Source organism: Primulina tabacum, chromosome 1 (assembly GCF_025594145.1).
Source record: "Primulina tabacum isolate GXHZ01 chromosome 1, ASM2559414v2, whole genome shotgun sequence".
Lineage (NCBI taxonomy): Eukaryota > Viridiplantae > Streptophyta > Magnoliopsida > Lamiales > Gesneriaceae > Primulina > Primulina tabacum.
This window is the reverse complement of record NC_134550.1, coordinates 56,118,242-56,138,741: the sequence shown is the minus strand read 5'-3', so window position 1 is coordinate 56,138,741 and position 20,500 is coordinate 56,118,242. Positions and strand designations below refer to the sequence as shown.

General features: G+C 34.0%; 4 protein-coding genes across 5 annotated transcripts in view; 2 read left to right on the top strand and 2 right to left on the bottom strand.

Moving 5' to 3' along the window:
• The window catches only part of LOC142552200 (glycine--tRNA ligase, chloroplastic/mitochondrial 2-like), a 42,725-nt gene extending 30,398 nt beyond the window's left edge, over positions 1-12,327 (bottom strand). The window contains exon 1 of the mRNA XM_075661922.1: positions 12,316-12,327. Within this exon, the coding sequence (XP_075518037.1) occupies positions 12,316-12,322 (7 nt within the window). The 5' untranslated portion in view covers positions 12,323-12,327. The remainder of the gene's footprint in view (positions 1-12,315) is intronic.
• LOC142520922 (uncharacterized) lies at positions 1,192-4,111 on the top strand. The gene is made up of 3 exons (XM_075624082.1): positions 1,192-1,387; positions 3,074-3,289; positions 3,554-4,111. Exons 1-3 carry the CDS (start codon positions 1,192-1,194, stop codon positions 4,045-4,047), a joined length of 906 nt encoding a protein of 301 aa, XP_075480197.1. The 3' UTR covers positions 4,048-4,111.
• On the top strand, positions 7,951-8,759 carry LOC142552300 (stellacyanin-like). The gene is made up of 2 exons (XM_075662036.1): positions 7,951-8,131; positions 8,229-8,759. The coding sequence occupies exons 1-2, from the start codon at positions 7,975-7,977 to the stop codon at positions 8,615-8,617; spliced, it is 546 nt and encodes a 181-aa protein (XP_075518151.1). The 5' UTR covers positions 7,951-7,974; the 3' UTR covers positions 8,618-8,759.
• LOC142552243 (pentatricopeptide repeat-containing protein At1g11290, chloroplastic-like) lies at positions 9,697-14,459 on the bottom strand. 2 transcript variants are annotated; one of them, XM_075661956.1, is made up of 3 exons: positions 14,403-14,459; positions 13,680-13,730; positions 9,697-12,403 (listed from the first exon to the last, which is right to left on the bottom strand). In XM_075661956.1, the coding sequence occupies exon 3, from the start codon at positions 12,157-12,159 to the stop codon at positions 9,739-9,741; it is 2,421 nt and encodes an 806-aa protein (XP_075518071.1). In that variant the 5' UTR covers positions 12,160-12,403; positions 13,680-13,730; positions 14,403-14,459; the 3' UTR covers positions 9,697-9,738. The 2 variants fall into 2 exon arrangements, with proteins under 2 accessions (XP_075518071.1, XP_075518063.1); XM_075661948.1 differs by having other exon boundaries at positions 9,697-12,383; positions 14,403-14,456.
• Between the last annotated feature and the right edge of the window lie 6,041 nt (positions 14,460-20,500).

The following is a 20,500-nucleotide window of genomic DNA, read 5'->3' as shown; positions in this document are numbered from 1 at the left end:
GCCTATGAAATGGGCTTACCTTCAGAATCGCTCCACAATCAGATCCAACAACTTTAAATGTTTTAGCCTAATAATTTATTTATTCATTATTTGAGAATAATATCTGGACAATTTTCATGAATTGACAACTTACTTTCCTCATATCTCCTTAGCTGAGTTCTTGATAATTTATTATGAAATTGATGTTAAGCAACCAAATTATCACAACCCGATTATACATATACTAGTTGATAAGGACTACCTTTTTCGATAATTTCCACGAAATTACATTGTTTTCATTTATCATATTATATATACACGGTAGAAAATGATTTTGTTTTGATCAGTTTATAACTTTCTTTGTCCATACAATTTCACCCCTTTTGACTACTTTGAGGTGACGTCATAGACATGAATAATATCAGACCGCGTATCAATAGCATATAGTGTTACATCATCAATATTAATTGCGACGTATATAGCCGGATTGCTCGAATTCTTGAAATTCTAATCATGATTAATTGTTATTGTGTTATTTTAAAGGTTGAAATAACATATCCATTTAGAGTTTGAAAATAATATCTTTTTAATCTTGAATCTAATAAACGTGACCAAATCTAAGGTTATACGAATTTATTAGTGTATTTAAAAATCAAGATGTAATATCTGCAAATTATTCGAATAGATTTCGTGTGATAATTGTGATATAGGGATTGAATACATTTTCCCAAGAATTTTTATAATATCAATTAAGAAATGCCAAAGATTTGTCCATTGAATTTTAAATCTCAGGGATATTTATATGTTGAAATATTATATAAAATATTTAAAAATTAGTGACTGATAAAACTTATCGACACCAGTAGTCATATCTACTTCCGGCACTCTCGCTGATGTCTCCGCATGCATGCATCGATGTTTCCTCCTCCTTTGCAGTGTCGTACATCTAACCAATATATAAAATATGTAATAAATAGCAATTCTATAAAACTTACCAAAACTAGCAGTAATATCTGCTGAACATCTATATCTTCTTTTTTACACCAGAAATGTCCGTTTGCATGCGTCTTAGTACATCCATCATATGCAAAAATACATCAGCCTCCTCCTTTGGCAGTGAAGCAAGCTTGTCAAACGAACACTATATGTATCTGGAGGAGATGGATAGCGGAGGTGCGAGGGATATATTGAGTGGAGACATTTGCGGGGAAGATGGATAGCAGAGGTGCGAAGGAGACGGTGGAGACATGTGCATGGGAGATGGAGGGTGGAGGTGCGAGGAAGACCGTTGAGACATGTGAGGGGGGAGATGGAAGGCGGAGGTGCTGTGGAGATGAAGGTGCTCCCCAACGATTGCTGGCTACATACGACTGTGACACCCTGACTCGTTATCTCCAAAATGCGAACGGTCACAGCATCGGGGATGGAATCTGCAAAATCGCAACTCAAATAATGGGAAGATCACAACCGCCCTCCCCAGTTGGGATAAACATTCCAACAATATCCTACATTATTGATTAGATAAATGATAATTAGCTGACAAAATATGCATATGCAAAATTACATGAATTTAATTATTTGTACTTACGTCTATTAAACCAGTATTGAATGCTTTAGTAACATAATCCATCGAAGGGCCATGATTAGTACTGCTCCATTTTTTCGTAATCCAATAACATATCTAAGATATCGGGACGATTGAACCCTCGTTAATGCGTCCCCGACACCTGGAAAGCATTCATGTGCAAAACTATAGCATGAATATTTATCGAAACCATCAAACTCATCTACTAATCTAATCCAACTTGGGTTCATAGGAATATTCTTCTTCACTTTCCGTGGACCCAATATATCCACCACAAAATAAAAGTTTACTGGTTTCAATTTTTCCATATTTACACTTCTTCACCACCCTCATAGACTCCAAATCATGAAAAAAAAATCTCATCTCTCCCACAAAAATGTGTCAACCGAAATCGATCATCCTCAAGTACGACGGGATAAAGTTTCGAGCAGTTGAGGCCAGCGATCAAACAATACTCCAAAATGGAAAAACGCACTAGTATCTTGTGAACCACCATCCAGAATTTGTCGTTCACACTGTCATATACATGTCTACTCATAAAAAACCACAGCAACTGATTCAAGTTGTTATAATCTTTACAACATCTAATCAAATTATCGAACTGTGTTTGTTGAACCAGTTGCTCCATTTCATTTTCATTCAAGAATGAAATGATATTATCACAGGCATCCTTGTAATTAGCTGCCAGTGACAGCTTGCATCCAAAAACGTGATTACTTTCAAGTTATGTGGCCCGATGAATCTACAAACTCCAAATAAATAGTAAATAAAATAAAACTGATAAAATATTATAGGACATGATGCAAAAATTAAAAAAAAAATGGCAGTTTTAAATTTAGATTGGTAAAGACGTGCTACAAAACGTTTTAGCCAATAAGTTGATTTAAATAAAATTAGTTAAACACCTTCTTTGCACGCCCAACATACATATCTTATGATCATATTGATCAGCTAATTAATAACAATCAAATTACATTGAGGCTTATATAACAACCAATTGTATATTTACTCTTTTCATCAAAAAAAATTATATATGTACCAGTGATCAAGAATTCTTCATTATTTTCCAAATTTTCCATGGAATTATGTTTTTTTTTCATATTATATATATATACAATTGATAAAAAAAAAATTGTTATGATTTGTTTAATCCAATTTGACTGCTTCATATTTTTGTTGCCACTATTCATTAATTTATGAAACGTCTATTTTATAAAATTATAACATAATAAAAGAAGATTTTGAGTTCTTATTTATTTCTTAATCCATCGATCGGCTTAACAAGACAGTAATCAAGGGCTAATTAATTAATAGAATTACGATATTTCTGCAAGTCTTCTTGTTTTAACTAAATATATACAATATTGAATCTGTCATTTTTAAATGCAACTCTCTCGATTGGCCTTCCAATAAGTCAATCTTCTCATAAATATGACCGACAAAACAAGATCGTGCTAGCATGGCAACTAATATTTCTATATACTTTAGTGGCTATAATCTGTATAACAGCAAAGAGTGCACCCCAAAATCCATTGCTTGTGGCAAAGAAGGAAAAAAAAGGCATGGAAATGGCCGAAGCTATTACTTTTCTTCTTCTGCTACTCCATGTTTTTCCGGCAGTGTATGGCGCCACTATCTCTGTGGGCGGCAGCAGTGGATGGACGACCGGATTCAATTACGATTCTTGGGCTAATGGTCAAGCGTTTACAACCAAAGATGTCTTGTGTAAGTTCATTTATTCGATCAAATGCATCAAGGATTTGATAGATTTAATGAGGCTGTAACTTAGTACTGAATATGATCATAATCAAATGAAAAGTATTGTGCATTATATTTTTCCATATGATCTCCTCTGTTCATGATCTTTCGTGAAAAATAGACTAGTCTACCATATATAATTCTCTTTGTTTTTGTGTGTTATAATTATTAAGGCTAAAAATCGTGCATATCTCACTAACAAGTAACGAAGTTCTTCGTCTTTTGTCTCAGTGTTTAACTATGGCCCCAGCCATTCCGTAGAAGAAGTAAGCGACAGTGACTATGAAGACTGCAACACCAATAACCCCAGTATTGCTTCGTACGGCCCCAGCCCAACTTCAATCCCCCTCTCCTCAACCGGAACAAGATACTTCATCTGCCCCACATCCAACCACTGCTCTCAGGGAATGAAATTGGCCGTCACAATCACCGACGGAAACAGCACCGCCACACCGCCGCCACCGTCCACCACCATTCCGCCACCTCCACCTAGAAACAGTACTGTTCCTCCATCGCACCCGCCCAGCACCACTGCGTCACCTCCACCCAGAACCACACCAACTCCCTCCCCCAGCACCCGCTCATCGCCTCCCTCGCGTTCTCCACTCGCACCCACCAATACTCCACCTCCAGCACCCTCTCATGGCACAATTTTGGCAGCCCGGAATAGCATGTTTATTGAAATATTTCTTGTTATGGCTACATTCTTTGGGCTCATCGGCTAGGTAAGAGGCAGTGCTACGTTCAATATCTGGCTTTCTTTTTCCCGTTTTCTATGCATGCATGTCCCTCCATTATCAGATATTATATATAGCTTCCGCTATTATTGACGTTATCATACTGTAATTTGTTTTAATAAATATTTATATTTTTCAATACATTCATTTGTCCCAAAGTATGTGTGCAGTGACAATTATTTCAATTAATGAATTAACGACTGAAATTTTAATGTAACAAAAATGCAACGGCCTTAAATTATGTGAAGAGACGATCTCTTGTTAAACGGTCTCACGAATCTTTATCTGTGAGACGGATCAACTCTACCGATATTCACAATAAAAAATAATACTCTTAGCATAAGAAGTAATACTTTTTCATGGATAACCCAAATAAGATATATGTCTCACAAAATACGACCTGTGAGACTGTCTCACACAAATTTTTGCCTTATCTGAATATGATGTAACATAATGGCCACTGACGTCATAATAATATTGAATCATAAAAAAATTATGTTGTGATAAATGTCATATGTCGATAAGTTAGAAATTTTTAATCTTATAACAAAAACATATTAATTATTTATTGTCTTAAATAATTTTAATTGAAATTTATTTTTATAATATATAGATCTACTTTTCAAAAAAAAAAAAAAAATTGCAGTGTCTGGTAAAACGTATGTTATCCTCTTGACTTTGTAGGAACTCGCAATATATATTTCATTGAAGTTGACTCTTCCAAGCATCTTCGTTGGCCAAAATGTAATTTGAAATTGGTACTTAATGACTATTAAAGATAATCGAGTAATTTTTAATGAAAATAGTTATTATTTTTTTGTTAGTATACTGTATATCATTTTATGCGTGGAAGCTGAAATTAATCATAGGTAAGAAGTTATAAAACTATGAGATTAGCTTTAATATTCAAATAAATATATGATAAATAAACTTCATTTGAATAGATGACTAGATATAATAAATTTAGCTATCATTTTAAATATCTCCATTTTTTTGTAACTATTAATTAAGGTCGTGATTATGAGGCGCAACTACCATATTTGAATAATTAATTAAAATATGGCATAATTAAGTTAACTTTAGGTTTAATTTAAAAAAATCAGTATCTCAGTTGACGGGTTCACACAGTTTTTTTATATAATATTTGTTTTTCACGACTCAATAATCAATTAACTAACTAACTAAAAATGTTTATTAAAATTGAAGAATGGCCGCCGTGTTAAGTAATCAAGCCATATTTGAATTCAAAGCACACCATTTTGGAATTCAACAACATAATTAACACATGTGTTGATTAGTCAAAAATAATGAGGTAAGCCATGAGGTTTTATTTTTTGTTTTTTCCCTAAACTTCACCTATAAATACCCATCCATTCTTCATTTCAAAAACACAACAAAACACAAAATCCTCTCATCTACAATCATAAGTGTAGAAGTGAGAAAAAGGATTTAGTGTGAGATTTCTTAAGGAGTGTTTATCCTTGGAAGGAATATGATTAGTGGAGAGAAAGTGAGTGTTAAAATCAGAGTGTTCTGAGTGAAATACTTTGTATTCTCAATTCTATTGTCTTCTTTGTTATTAATAAAGAAGTGATCTCCTTGAGAGGTTTAAAGTGGACGTAGCCAAATCTTGGGGTGAACCACTATAAATATTGGTGTCCATCTTATTCATTGTTGATATCACTTATGATGTTCCGCTGCGATGTTACCTCGTTTATTCCCCTGATATCCCAACACGCCGTTCCAAAGACATAATAATAATAATAACAACAACAACATGAGTAGTATCTCACATATATTTATTTTGAGATGTATCAACTCTGTCTATATTTACAATAAAAAATAATATTTTTTTATGGATGACTCAAATAAAAAATTTGTCTCACAGAATTGATTAATAAGACATCTCACAAGAATTTTTGTGTAATAATATTTAGACACTACTGGTAATTCGTTAAAAATAGTAAAATATTTTTAATGGTTAGGTAAGACGCACATTTCGACCGCTCTTTTTGAAATTTTAATTCAATACATGCACATTTTTCTGGCCATGAATAATTTGTCGTAAAGATCTGAAAATTTGTTTAAGTTGATACAAAGAGTACAACGGGGAAAAAAATTTAAATATGGTAAACGAAACGTGTCTGGTAGAAATGGATAGCAAATTTCAAATTAACAAAGAAGAAGAAGAAGTAAATAAATAACTAGAAAATAAAAAAAAATAAAGAAAAAAGAAAAAAAAGAGAGACATGGATGTGTACGTATTAATATATAAATATAAGCGCTACTAGAAACGAGAAAGACGGCCGGTGAGGATGAGGACGACAGTAAAACAGAAATGAATAAATTAAACACATCTCTTACTAAAAAAATTGGGGATTATTTCAATCGTCAATTTAAAATCACGTCGGCCAATATTATATATAGTTGGTGACCAAGATTTTAAACATCAAACATATTCTAATCATTTTTTTAACAAATTTCGATTTTAGTCACTCATCTTTCGATTTTTTTGGAATTTTAATCATTATTCATCGAGAGTATTGATATGAGACTAAACATATCAGTGTCACATCAGTATTACATTGATATCACAACCGCACCACACGTCAATTTAAAAATATTCGCACAAGATCCGTTTAATTAGACGAATGCTAATGGCGTTTGTACACTAGTTCGCTTTTATTTATTTTATGTTTAACTTTATCTTATAATTTTAGATGTCTGATATTTGTGCAGGTTTAGTTGTGAACTCGTCATATGATAATTAAGTGAAAACTGATAAATATTATTGTTTTTTTAATACCTTAAATTACTTTTGACCTTTTGAATTTTTCTGAAAACTTCACGTAATAAAGATAAAATTTGACTTATAAACATTAAAGAATTTAGGATTATCTGTCTAAAACAAGTTGTAGATCGATTTAAAAATAGAAAGAGATTGAGTTCACCCACCCCATTAGTAATTATTTAATGAAGTCAATAAGGAACAATCTTTTTCCCAAACTACCAAATAATTTGACCAAGAAAATAATACATCATGCCTACCAACTCTCTATCACGATATATATATATATATTTTTCCCAAACTACCAAATAATTTGACCAAGAAAATAATACATCATGCCTACCAACTCTCTATCACGATATATATATATATATATATATATATATATATATATATATATAATAGCATCATCATGGGACATTGGTAGGTGATAACAGGAATCAAATCATCCTGGGAATTTTAATTAAGAGTACATGGTCTGATTTGTATATTTTTCAAGAAAAAACTAGTTATTATTTTTTAAAATATATGGATGATCAGCCATGATATGAGAATAACTATATATGATAAAAATTATCAATCAAAAAATTCGACTAATTACGCGGTCGAAACATCTAATTTCGTAGATTTATTGAACATGCAAAATACTTGACGTAATGAGATTATTAATTCTTGTATTATGTGTACGTAAATAAAAATTATTGTATTATGTGATAGTTAAATAAGATCTAAGTTAATTATGGGACGATAAGTTAAAACTATATATTTAACTCCAAATATAGAAGCCTAAAATTAACTCAAGTTCACCAAAGTTGCGTACGTAGTACTATTATTGTAACAGAAAATTTTAAATTTTATGTAGAAATAATTTTTTGCCTTGTAAATATTATATTTTAAAAAATAAATAGAAGGTAATTGATCATGTAATTTGTTAATATTTTTATTTTAATTTACAGTCTCTCTCTTTTTTTTTTTGACAATTATTTTACCGTCTCTTTAAAAATATTGAAATTTTTTAACGTCGTGGTTGTCTATATAACATGCACGATGCACCAGTATATCCATTGCTTGTTTGAGTTTCCATCTCATAATATTAGTTCTGGCCAAGGATCGATACATATACAGAAATGGCCAAAGCTATCACTTTTCTTGCTGCTCTCCTCCTAGTTTTTCAGGCAGTTTATGGGGCCAACATCGTTGTAGGGGGCGCCGCCGGGTGGAGCTCGAGTGTCAATTATGATAACTGGGCTAACGGCCAGACATTTACCACCTCAGACGTGCTTGGTGAGTACTTCATTCAAAAGTATATTCCATTACATATAATCGACTATTCGTGACGAAATGATTGTGATGTATAGTGTTTGTGTTAATTAATGTTCAGTGTTCAACTATGGTCCCTCCCATTCCGTGGACGAAGTAAACCAAGCTGACTACCAGAACTGCAACTCCGACAACCCCGTCTCTTCAAACAGTCCAAGCCCGACTTCCATCCCACTCACCACCACGGGGACGAGGTATTTCATCTGTCCCGAATCCAATCACTGCTCTCGAGGCATGAAATTGGCCGTCACGGTCACCAGCGGAATCAGCAACGGCACCCCATCACCGCCATCCGGCACCACACCATCGCCTCCGGACTCCGGCACCACTCCGTCGACCCCGGAGCCTCCACCGCCCTCTGGTGATGCGACGGTCGTTCTGGCTGGATGGAACAGTTTGTTCGTCGGGGCGTTAGTCGTTGTGGCCGCCTTGTTTGGAGTGATTGGCTAGGGAAGAGGCAGTGCTTTGTTTGCTGAATTATGAGTTATTATTTTATTTTCCTACTTTTGTGTGTATAAACAAACTACTGGACTTTGTAGTTATATTTGAATTTCGATTTTATACATGATGTCGTTTTATTATTACCATATCATAAAATATACCTTTGTTAAAATTAGAAGGTCATGCGATAGCCACCAAAGATAGAAATCCTAGATTTGTCTTACTGCTATATTATTTGGTCTGAAATTCTGCATGATAAATAATCTCCCAAACATTTAAATGTATTCGTACTCTTTGAAAGCAGTGATAACTGCTTCCCAAACTCAAAACCTCGTTGTAGTTAATGGTTTATTTGGAATTTAACGTATGCGACGACGTGCCAACAAGGTTGCTCATAGTTTAGCTAAATTTGCCATGTCTTCTTCTAGTTATGTTTGGATCGACGTTGGTTTCTCTACTTGGTTACAAGAACTTGTGTTAACTGATTGTTTTTTAAAAAAATAAAACGTTGAAGATTATATTTCTTATATAAAAAAAAAAACATGTGTTAGGAAACTTGAGGAAGTAATCAAAAGCCGTGGTTCCTTCAGATATTGCTGCTAAGTCAACAGAACAATTTAGTTAATTAAAGAAAATTTGGTAATAACTAATCCATGCATTGACAACTCATCTAAAACCAACCACAATAATCAATTAGAAGTCAATTGTTCCGGAAAGAATAAATGCATGATTTATTTTGGTTCTCGCTAGTTGTAAGTCTCCATGTTGAAAATGCACGTTTAGTTAGTGCAGGTCCTGGTCCCACGCTTTTCACCTACAATGGTCACTCCATGACCTTTTTTCATAGGTGACAATAAAATAAAACCGCGCCGCTGCCTTTTCAGATCATGAATGCTTCACTTCCATTTGCTGCTGCTATTCTTGATGATTACGGAATGGTTAAAGATTCAGGTCCAGCATACAAGCTGGGCGTACTGCACTATGTGAACCGCCAATCTTGAATCCCACCTTGTTCTCACCGTAACGCCTGATAGATAAACGTGAGATCCGTGGTTGGACATAACGGATTGTTGAATTCGACTTCCTCCAATGGTATTCATGAACAGATCAAATATGATACCCGGAGCAAGTCACCAATAATCTTTACACGAGCATGTCCCATTCTTGAAATGGTGGAACCTATGCATATCGCGGACAATTATCTCTCGTTTGGTCACAAGAGATATGTATTTTGTGGCATTGTGGCAATCTCCACAGACCCGAAGATTTTTCCTGATATGAATAGTCGTGCCAGGACTTGTATTCAAAAGTCCAAATGCAATGGCTATCTTCTCACTGTGAGTATTCAGCAATTGCTCCTGAACATCATCTTCGACATCATGAATAGAACTGGTATCAGGGATATACCCAGCCATTTTGATCCTATCGATCAATGTCTCAAGGTATGCATATATCTTCTTGGATTGAGGATGACTCGTGTTCCCAGAATAGAAAGTGTGAACCTCATTTTTCAAGTCCACTGTACTGCAACCAGGTGTTTTTCTAATCCCTTTCTTCTCCATCATGGTTCTTACTTTAGCAACTTTATCCCACATTGAAGCTAAGGCATAAATATTGGCAAGTAAAACGTGATACCCACCGTCATCTGGTTCTAAACTGAATAGTTTGTCAGCAACTCTCTCTCCTAAATCCACATTTTTGTGAATCTTGCAGGCTCCCAGCATGGCACCAAAGACGTTGATCCCTGGTTCAACAGGCATGCATTGTACAAAATCCCAAGCCTCTTCAACTCTACCAGCTCGACCAAGTAAGTCAACCATGGCTCCGTAATGATCCATCGATGGTTCTATGCCATATACCTCTTTCATAATGGTATAGTAGTGTTGCCCTTCTTTTACAAGGCCTGAGTGGCTGCAAGCCGATATTATGCACAAAAATGTAACATCATTCGGATTTATACTCCCATTTCGGCACATTTCATCAAATAATTCCACAGCTTCTTTTCCAAAACCATGAGTTCCATAACCGTCTATCATAGCATTCCATGTCGTGACATGCCTCTCATCCATCATGTCAAAGAGCTTTCTTGCTTTATTCACAGCTCCACATTTTGCATACATGTCAACAATGGCCGTCATAACAAATACATTCTTGTCCAAATACATTCGTATAGCCAGTCCATATATCCAATTCGCTTGGCGTAACACAGATAACTCAGCAACAGCACTGATGACGCTCACCAGTGTGAATGAATCAGGTACCATATTATGCTGTTGCATTTTGCAGAATAGATTGATGGCTTCAATCACACGACCATTTTGTGCACAGCCTAATATTATAGCATTCCAAGATACGAGTGTCTTTCCTTTCAGTTTATGAAACAATTCATATGCCACATCAACCCTTCTGCACTTGCAATACATTGAAATCAAGGAGTTCATCACCGAGACATCTGAACCAAGGCCTAACTGATCGACTAACTCATGAAGAAACCGACCATTCCGGAGATCACCCAAATCGCCACATGCATGTAAAGTGCCCATAATCGTAACATTGCTTGGCTTCAGTCCTTCATCCAACATCTTTTGAAATACATTAATTGCTTCTTCTGAATCCCCACTTTGAGCATATCCATCAATCAAGGAATTCCATGATACTACAGTTCTTGAATCCATTCCATCAAAAACCCGTCTTGCCGTTCCTATCAACCCACATTTTGCATACATGTCCAACAGGGCAGTTGCAACATTTACATATGACTCCAACCCGCGTCTCATAACGTACCCATGAATCGATTTCCCAATCTTTGAATTCCTAATATCAGCAGAGGTAGGCAATATAGAAACCACAGTAACCATATCAGGGCTATGCCCCTCTTCTTGCATTAAAATAACCAACTCCAACGCCCTCTTTGGCATTCTGTTTTGTGAAAACCCTCCAAGCACCGTATTCCAACAAACCAAATCTCTTTCAGGCATTCTTTCAAACATCTTATACGCCTCATGAATTAAGCGGCATTTAGCGTACAAATTCATCAGACTGGTCATGGAAAACAAATTAGAGGAAAACCCATTCACTATCAACTGCGCATGAATCTCCTTCCCTCTTCCAGCATCAAAACTATCAGCGCATGCTTTCAGCAAATAAGCAAAATTATACACAACCGGCATCACGTTCTCATACTTCATTCGACAAAAGAACCTCAAAGCAGCATCTAGAGACGATTGTTGAACGTATCCTCTCAGTAGGGTATGGTATAGAGGGTCAATCTTGGATTCAATTGGCTCAAACACTTTGACAGCATCATTTAAGCTCCTGTATTTGCAGAACAAGCTGACGAGCTTGGTTTGGAACAAATGCTCGTTGTATAGGCCGTTTTTAATTATAAGTGGGAGAAATTGATGGAGTTCTTTCATGGAAGTACACATCTCGAGGAGAATGGCTGCGGGGTGGGTGTATATGTGCGGAGGAATGTGGGTTCTTGGTGAAAGGAAAGGTGGGGCGGTGGAGAGTGGTGACGGCATTGAGCGAGGAAGTAGGAGCAAGGTCATTGCGTTTTGGCCACAACTACGCCTAGGTGCGGGAGAATGGGTGTCTTCTTGGTCACCAGTTAGCTCAGTCAAACACCTTCTAAGTGTATGATGCTATTTTACTTTTTTCTCCCAAAAAGAGAATGGATTACAAGTAGGGTTAAATGCCATACTTACGCAACATTCCATGGTTCTAGACTGAGGACCCTTAAAGAAGTGAAAGAATTCGTAGTACCAGCTCCAACCTGCCCAACATAGTGAAATCCTTGCAAAAATTAAACAAGATGATGGCAGTAGTTCGAATGCAAACAAAGAAAGAGAGGGAATAAACAGACATGGGAAGAAGAAAAGGAATTACCGATAACTTCAAAAACTTTTCATTGCAATTGCAGAAACCATAAATATAGGGATTCACTCAATATAACTCAACGACTCTTAGAAAGACCATGAAAAGCAGATTGTGAAAATTGTTACATCCACCACCGACCACTCTAATGCTAAATTACTCTTTGTTCATAAATTAAAAGTAAACTCCATATAAGGTGATAGCTTAATAAAAATTTGAACTATGGTTTAGCATCCTTACATCCAAAGGTATATCGACTTCAGGAATGCATAAGACCATTAAGATAAGTTTTGGTGGCTGAGTCACATAATCAAGTTCATTAGAGATAATCTCCCACTTTATCAGAGTCAAACGGTACTTAATATGCATCTCTAATTTAAACTAAGATGCTTCCTCTAATCTAAAAAATATTTTTTAAAGGATGTTTTTATGTCAACACAAGGTAATGAAATTATCTGATAAAGCTAGGAATTCATAAATGCCACAAAATATCCTTCATAGAAACTTACTAATAAGTTTGCACATAGAAAGTAATTTGTGAAAAAAATTGTTGAAATCGATAACTATGTATTTGCATCGTCCAGTTTCTCAGTAATAAAAACATAAATGCTTGCTTTTCACTGCCGAAAAAGGACTTCAAGGGCCAATTTTTATGGGCAGTGTCAGTTTGGCGACAGAGAAGGGAAACTGGGGCAAGACTAAAACAAAACTTTTTTTCTGTTCCACAGAGCATAACAAAGCATCTCATGAAGGTATTATGTATGTAGCACTTTTTTTTAGTACACATTTATTCAAATAAAAGGGTGTGTTAAATGGGTGGAATACACTCCCAGACCTATGAACTCATGTTATTTTATTTACCATCAGCTTAGATTGTCTTAGAGGTTGAAATAAAAATTACTACAATAGTTTACCTCGAATACATAACTCATGAATCTCCATGATTAATAGGGTATCAAAAACATCCCAACCGCATTCTAAAGTAATTACGCCCTATATGGAATGAAATTTGCATTTCCAAGCACGGCTTATTGAAATTTTCAACAATAATGGAACCAACCAAAAGGTCCAGCACATGGTTTTGTTTATTGAAAAAGAACAAGATCCAGTATCAGTTAATCAAAGTCGGTTTGACTTGCATCTACGAGAGTTATTTTTACTAGCTCAAAATAATGAAAAAACAAATTCCCCTTACCTCAGTGTTGCTGCATTGCATCACAGCACATCCAACAGAAGCCCGATACTCCTGCATGGTATAAAATCCAAAAGTCCAAAATAAAAATATAATCATGTCAAGGTAAACGACGATGATGCTACCATTCAAAGAAAAACTTATTTTTCATTTAGCACCCGTTATACTTCATTTGAGGGAAAATAACTAAGTTACTGAATCCAGTCCCTAAAGCTTTCAATAATTTTCAATCTAGTTTACAGAAGCTGTACTATCCAAGAAGAAAGTTATTTTTTCCTTTTTGCACTCGTTGGCTTCATTCATCTGATGAAAACACAAACCAACAAAATCCGAGGCAATGTTTGATTTTGTCTTTTGGGCAATTATTTTGGACAAATGCACTTTGGGAGATTGTGTTGGACAATCACATCCATGATAGGTTTAAAATAGTATATCGAATGGATTATGATACAGAACATAGGAAGATATGAAAATTGGGATTAATAAATTTCCGGGAGAGGTTTGTTTTCCTTTTGAAAGAATGCCGACTTTGCAATAGAAAGTAACCAAACTTAATTCAACAAAGTAAATTCAGTCCACGAATCCATTACACATACAATTCGCAGTCCAAAAAACATCAATCAGTAAACCGCAACAAAACCCAACAAATTTATTGAAATAAACGTACAGTCGACCCAAGAAAAGGCCCAAATCGAAACTTGGATAAATAAAGCAAGATCAGAACACCTGGAGGCGCTGAATGGCTCGCTGAAACGTGATAACAGAAGATGAAGAAGAAGAAGAGTGGCCGCAAAAGACGAGAAACGCGATAAAGTAGAAAATTGGGGGTGTTTGGTAAAAAAAATATTTTTTGATTAGGTGGGCCGGGTTCCGCTTTACGTTGGGCCGGAACCCGGCACCACTTCCGTCAACCCCCAATTTACGCTGGGCCGGGTTCCGCTTTACGCTGGTAACATATGAAAGACCTACACCACTTCTTCGGCGGATTTACACAGTTTTTTTTTTTAAATAATAATAATAATAAATATTAATATTTAATAACAAATAAATTGATAAAAACTAACAATACCAGTTAGATACGGAAAATAAAAATTATAATCGAGATTTTCAGTGATGTTATATATTTTTGGGACTAACCAAACTAGTGGTATTAATTAACGACATGATGTTACATATGTTTCCACACAAAACATTAAAAATTTAAAATTAAAACAAAATTTATTATAAGATTGTTTTACGATTTATTTTACCGACCTAACTATTAAAGTATTATTTTTATATATAAAATATTATTTTTAATTGCATATATAGATCGAGTCGGTCCTTCTCACAGATATAGACCCGTTAGACCGCCTCACAAGAAGGAAGATATCTATTCTAAAATTAATAAAGAGTAAACTATAAACTCATGATGTTATATCATTTACTAGGCATCTTTTGGAATAAAACATCTTTTGGGTTTATAAATTATTTTTTGTTAGTTTTAATATCTAAGTCTATGTTGATTCACTCTAAACGAATTTCACATATATCTCTTGAGTTTATAAGTAACTCTTTATTAGTTTTAATATCCGACATTAGCAGTTTCAGTATTTAATATATAAATCATGCACTGTAATTCATCTTATAATTATGTTTTTTTACACAATTATTGATACTAATCAAATGGTAACCTTTTCTAGGTTATTCATTTCGTTACGTCGACTGTCAATGATAACATTAATGTTAGTTTATAAACTCAATAGTTGTTCATCCCAAAATACTTGTCCATTAGGTAATATAACCTCATGAGTTTATATGCTATTATTTAATAGTTTTAATATTTGATTTAAACCATTGTAATGATGAACACCTTTTAAGAAATCAATGTTCGTGATGACTCATTCTAAACGATTTTCACACATATTCCAATATCGAATGCATGCATCATACACATTAATCAAGTCTTTAATATGTTCTTTCACACAATTATTATCAGCACCGATCTGATCACAGTTCTCTTCTATGTCATTAGGTCATTTACGCCGACTCTCAACTAGAGAATACCGATGTTATATTATAAACACAAGAAGTGTTTTATCCCAAAAAAATTGTCAATTGAATTATATAATCTCATGAGTTTATAAACTACTATAAATCAATTTTAATATTTGGCGTAGTACATTTGTAACGCGGACCTAACTCTATTCATTAAAATTCAAGTAAAGCTGGTTTCATTAAGATTTGGCATGTTAGTTGACCCATAAACCCTCGTACTTATTTTTTAGTCCCAAATCTCCGTTTCTCCACAACTCACTAATCAATAAAAAAATTGACCAAAACAATAACTAAAATAGACAAATTCTTCGATCACATCAAACAAGACACATGGGTGCATAAAATGCAGCAGATAAGCCAGAAATATGACTTTGTCCGAGTTAAAATTTTAAACTCTAAAATCTTTTAATATTTTAAATTGATTTACTCGAACTAATATCATATTATTCCAAAATTATAAAAATTTACATACAATTTTTTTTAAAAAAAAATTGGGCCACCTAGGCTAAACTCGGGTGTACATTCATGTGGCTCCGTCTCTGATAGAAGGTGTGGTAATAGCTTTTGTAAATAAAAACATATATCTTATTTAAAATTTGAAGAATATGATTAACATCGGTCTATTTTTAATTGATTTTTTAATTAATACATATAAAATTTCTTCTTCATTATAGATTATTTCAGTAATCGAAAATCGATTTCTTAATTGAAAAAAACACAAATTTGACTCGTTCTAAAATTTTCGAATCCTTCAAAAAATCATTGACCTCGATAAAAGCAATAAAAAAACCGAGAGAAATTGAACCGAAACTGATCCCGGTACCATTTTTCATATATAAAACACTTCAAGCCAAGTGTTTGTACAGACAACGCGGCTGAAAGTCAACTGATCATAGCTATTTTTTTTTAATACTAGCAATAAGTTGACCAAGAAAAGCACAGTACCTGCGAAGTACGATCATGCCTACCGACTCCCTCTCAGTTGAGTAAAATATTATGAAAGAATCTCAACTTTTTCCCACGCTTTCATGCCTATATAACTAAGATATACGGTGCACCAGACTGTTTCCACTACTTATTTGCATTTTCATTTCATATTCTTGCATATAATTGAAATGGCCAAAGTTATCACTTCTCTTGCTCTCCTCCTCGTTTTTCCGGTAGCGATATACTGTGCCAACATTTATGTAGGCGACGATAGCTACTTGGGATGGACCGACGGAACAAATTATGAGGATTGGGTGAAAAATAAGAAATTTACAACCAAAGACCTACTAGGTTTGTTGATTACTTAATCAAAATTTTTCTTAAGTACCATTTATTATTTCTTTACATTGAAGTTCCGGTTTCCTTTTTTTCTTTTCCACAAGAATAACAATAGTACGAGAGAAGGGTATTTTGAGAAAAGAAATTAGTCATATGAGATATTAAAATTAGTTATTTAGGGTCCATCTTCTCATCCTCGTCCGATGCCCCGCGGTTTCGGGTTCGAGGACTCTCCATCCTCATTTCAAAAATATTAATGAATGGGACAAGACGAGACGGGTTTGGGGAACTCTCTTACCAAATTAATATTATTTCTGGAGTGGGTTTGAGGATGTGATAATGTCCTCATATATGTCTTGAACTCGAAAAATCGAAGATCCAGTCCTCGTTTCGAGTATTTTTGGCAGGACCCGGAGCTTGTGGGATGACCCTCAACGTCATTAAGAAATCGTAAAATTTAGACCCTGTTATATTAGATCATGCATTCTTCCTTGAGCCTTAAGTACCGATTTTTTTTCCCCGAAAAGAAATTATAATTAATCTATAAATATAAAATATATGTAATTCGTGACAGATTCTAATGATTCGTCCCAATATTTGTGTAAAATATTCAGTGTTCCAGTATTCCAGCCGCCATTCAGTTGCGGAAGTAACCGAAACTGAATTCAATTACTGCGACTCCAGTAATCCCATTTATTTTAACGACTCGAGCCCGACTGCATTCCCCCTAACTACCACCGGCACAAGGTATTTTATCTGTCCCACATCCGGTCACTGCGCTGAAGGCATGAAATTGGCTATCACAGTCACCGACGGAAGCAGCACAGGTACATCACCACCCTCCGGAACCACCCCATCACCGCCATCGAGAACCAGACAATCGTCTCCGGATTCCGGAACCCCCCCGTCGCCTCCGGACTCCGGAACCATTTCGAATCCCTCTGGGTCGACGGTCGTTTTTCCTTGCCGGAATAGTCTGTTGATTGCTGTGGCCACCTTGTTTGGTGTCATCGGCTAGGGAATAGGCAGTGCTTTTGCTTTGTTTGGTGTCATCGGATTATGAGTTGTTCTTCTATTTTATTTTATTTTATTATTATGGGATAAAATGATATTATAATCGGGAATAAAATTTTCATCTGCTGAATTCATGCATTCATTTACAGCATGTATGTTTTTTATGACTAGTATAAATTTATGTACGTGAAATGAGTGGACTTAATATATATTTATCGTGAAAAATGATATTTTTGGTATAAATACATTTTTGTAAAATGATAAAGCAAAAAGTAATATGTCATATTTTGATATTTTGCAATTCTAATTAATGTGGAGAAAATTTATTTTTCTATGATATAAAAAATATTAAAATAATTTAAAAGATGAAAATTTATTTAAAATGTAATTTTAAAATAACTACCAGACATTTCTCTTCAAGAATATGATTGAAAGTTTTTTACGGGAAAAATATTTTATTACAGATAATGAAAATGTTCTTTTCAAGGTAATAGAGAATAAAATAAATAAATAAAATCTAATTAGATTAAATGATATTTTTGTAATTTGTCATTCAAAATTTAAGATTGAATATAATCGTACACCCAATATTTTTTGTAATTACATGGATCGAAGTGAATCATACTCCACTAAGCGAGGGAAGCAAATGTTTCATAAGCTTTAATGTAACAAATTGACTTCTTATATTAATAGAAAAATAGGAAATGCCAATATTAAATTTTTTCATTAAAAAAGTTCATAATTTAGTCGATTGCACGACAGTAGCAGCATCAAATTAAGCACATATCAAATTCAATAACTTTAATAGGATGTTCAACGATATGAAAAAGTTGATGAGATCAATAATTACGTTGGTAATTTCATCTCATGATAAAGTCACGTAGATGATTTATTACATCTTCTTACGTACAGTGGTGATATGATGTTGCAAATATGATATTGAAATATTAAAATTTTATTTTATTTAATAACTTTTTTACTCAATTTAATAATTTGATATTAAAAAAAAGAGGATAATTACAACATAATTAAAAATTACACATAATTTAAAAAATTACACACAATTTTTTTTTTAAAAAAATACAAATAATTAAATAAAACAAACTATGGACTAAATAAATTACTAATTGAATCGTTTGCGAAGAATTTTTCTTACATCTTCATATAATACTCACATTAAACATCACTTTTGGATCGTTAATATTCTTTCATTTCTTGGAACAAATTCACAATCTTTTGGAGTTTTTGATCCTTTTTCATTCATGGTCTTTTTGAATGTCTTCCTTCCCATTAGTATAATGTTTTTACCCAATTCCTGCACATCGTCCCCTTCATCGACAGTTGGTATATCGGAGGGTACGGAGAAATGAGATGAAGATGATTCACTATTAACATTCTTCAATTTCTTGGTACGTAGTATTCGTCGAAATTCCTTTGAATTTTTTGAAAATCATATCTTTCAATTTGGTTGCTCTCTCAACATTAACTAAGCTTTCTCATCGGACTAGAGACTCCCATAATTTTGCTCGAACATTGTTTGAGCTGTGCGTACCAGACAAAAAAATATATAATTAAGAATTTGATAAATTTCAATTTTTAAAAAAACCCAGAACCGATGATAAGGATCGATAATTCTGTTGCAAAGTGTGTCGAATGGCATGTGGGCACGGTGCTCGTGGATGTGCGGACTTACCTATCGCTCACCCATGTCCATGAAAGGAAAGATCGTTTGAGCTTGGAATTCCGATTATCGTCGGATTGGGCTTTTGAATAAAAATATAAAATATTAATCATGTGTGAAGTGAAGTGAAGTGAACCAAAACCCGATAGAAGTAGTTTCATTTCAAAATATAAATTTTAATATCTCAAATATAGCATATCCATGGCCTTGCCAAATTCTTGATCGATCTATGTAATTTTCACTCCCACTCCACGTTGTATATTGGTGATTGTTAGAGACTCAGCGTACACGTGCATAGATAATTATATTTTAGTTGGATTTTAAGAGACTGTGAATCCGAAATGAGGGACAAATACAGGTCACTTCTGCAAAGACTCTGAGTTTGAGACTGTTTTTCGAAATCGAGCTATAATTGTTGCAAACTCTTTATCTATTAAAAAGGGATACATATTTTATATTTGTAATTAGTGTGATATGTACTAATATATGACATAAATAAATATTAAAATCTAATATAAAATCATAGATAACCAGAAATACTAAAATTAAATATAATTATGAGAAAGAAAATTTGAACATATTCAAAATAATCTATGAATCCATGCTTTATTTTTTTCTCGGTTTTCATGGTTTTTTTCGTTCATACGTTTTGAAGAAAATTAAATAGATATTATATTAGTGTAAGCTATTTTCTTTTAGTTTTTATTATTATCTTGCTATTACTGTCAGAATAAATAAAAATTAAATAACAAAAACTTTTATGTTGAAACTGGGTGTAAAATATTACAGGGGCCCAAGAAAATGAAGCATACCTCTTATCTTCGGG

Excerpts from the sequence above, each read along its gene's own strand:
- LOC142552243 (XM_075661956.1), bottom strand. The coding sequence starts at position 12,159 with ATGACCTTGCTCCTACTTCCTCGCTCAATGCCGTCACCACTCTCCACC.
- LOC142520922 (XM_075624082.1), top strand. The coding sequence starts at position 1,192 with ATGGATAGCAGAGGTGCGAAGGAGACGGTGGAGACATGTGCATGGGAG. Across the intron at positions 1,388-3,073 it reads TTATCTCCAAAATGCGAACG|CAAAGAGTGCACCCCAAAAT; the intron begins GTCACAGCATCG and ends TCTGTATAACAG. Across the intron at positions 3,290-3,553 it reads TACAACCAAAGATGTCTTGT|TGTTTAACTATGGCCCCAGC; the intron begins GTAAGTTCATTT and ends CTTTTGTCTCAG.
- LOC142552300 (XM_075662036.1), top strand. The coding sequence starts at position 7,975 with ATGGCCAAAGCTATCACTTTTCTTGCTGCTCTCCTCCTAGTTTTTCAG. Across the intron at positions 8,132-8,228 it reads TACCACCTCAGACGTGCTTG|TGTTCAACTATGGTCCCTCC; the intron begins GTGAGTACTTCA and ends ATTAATGTTCAG.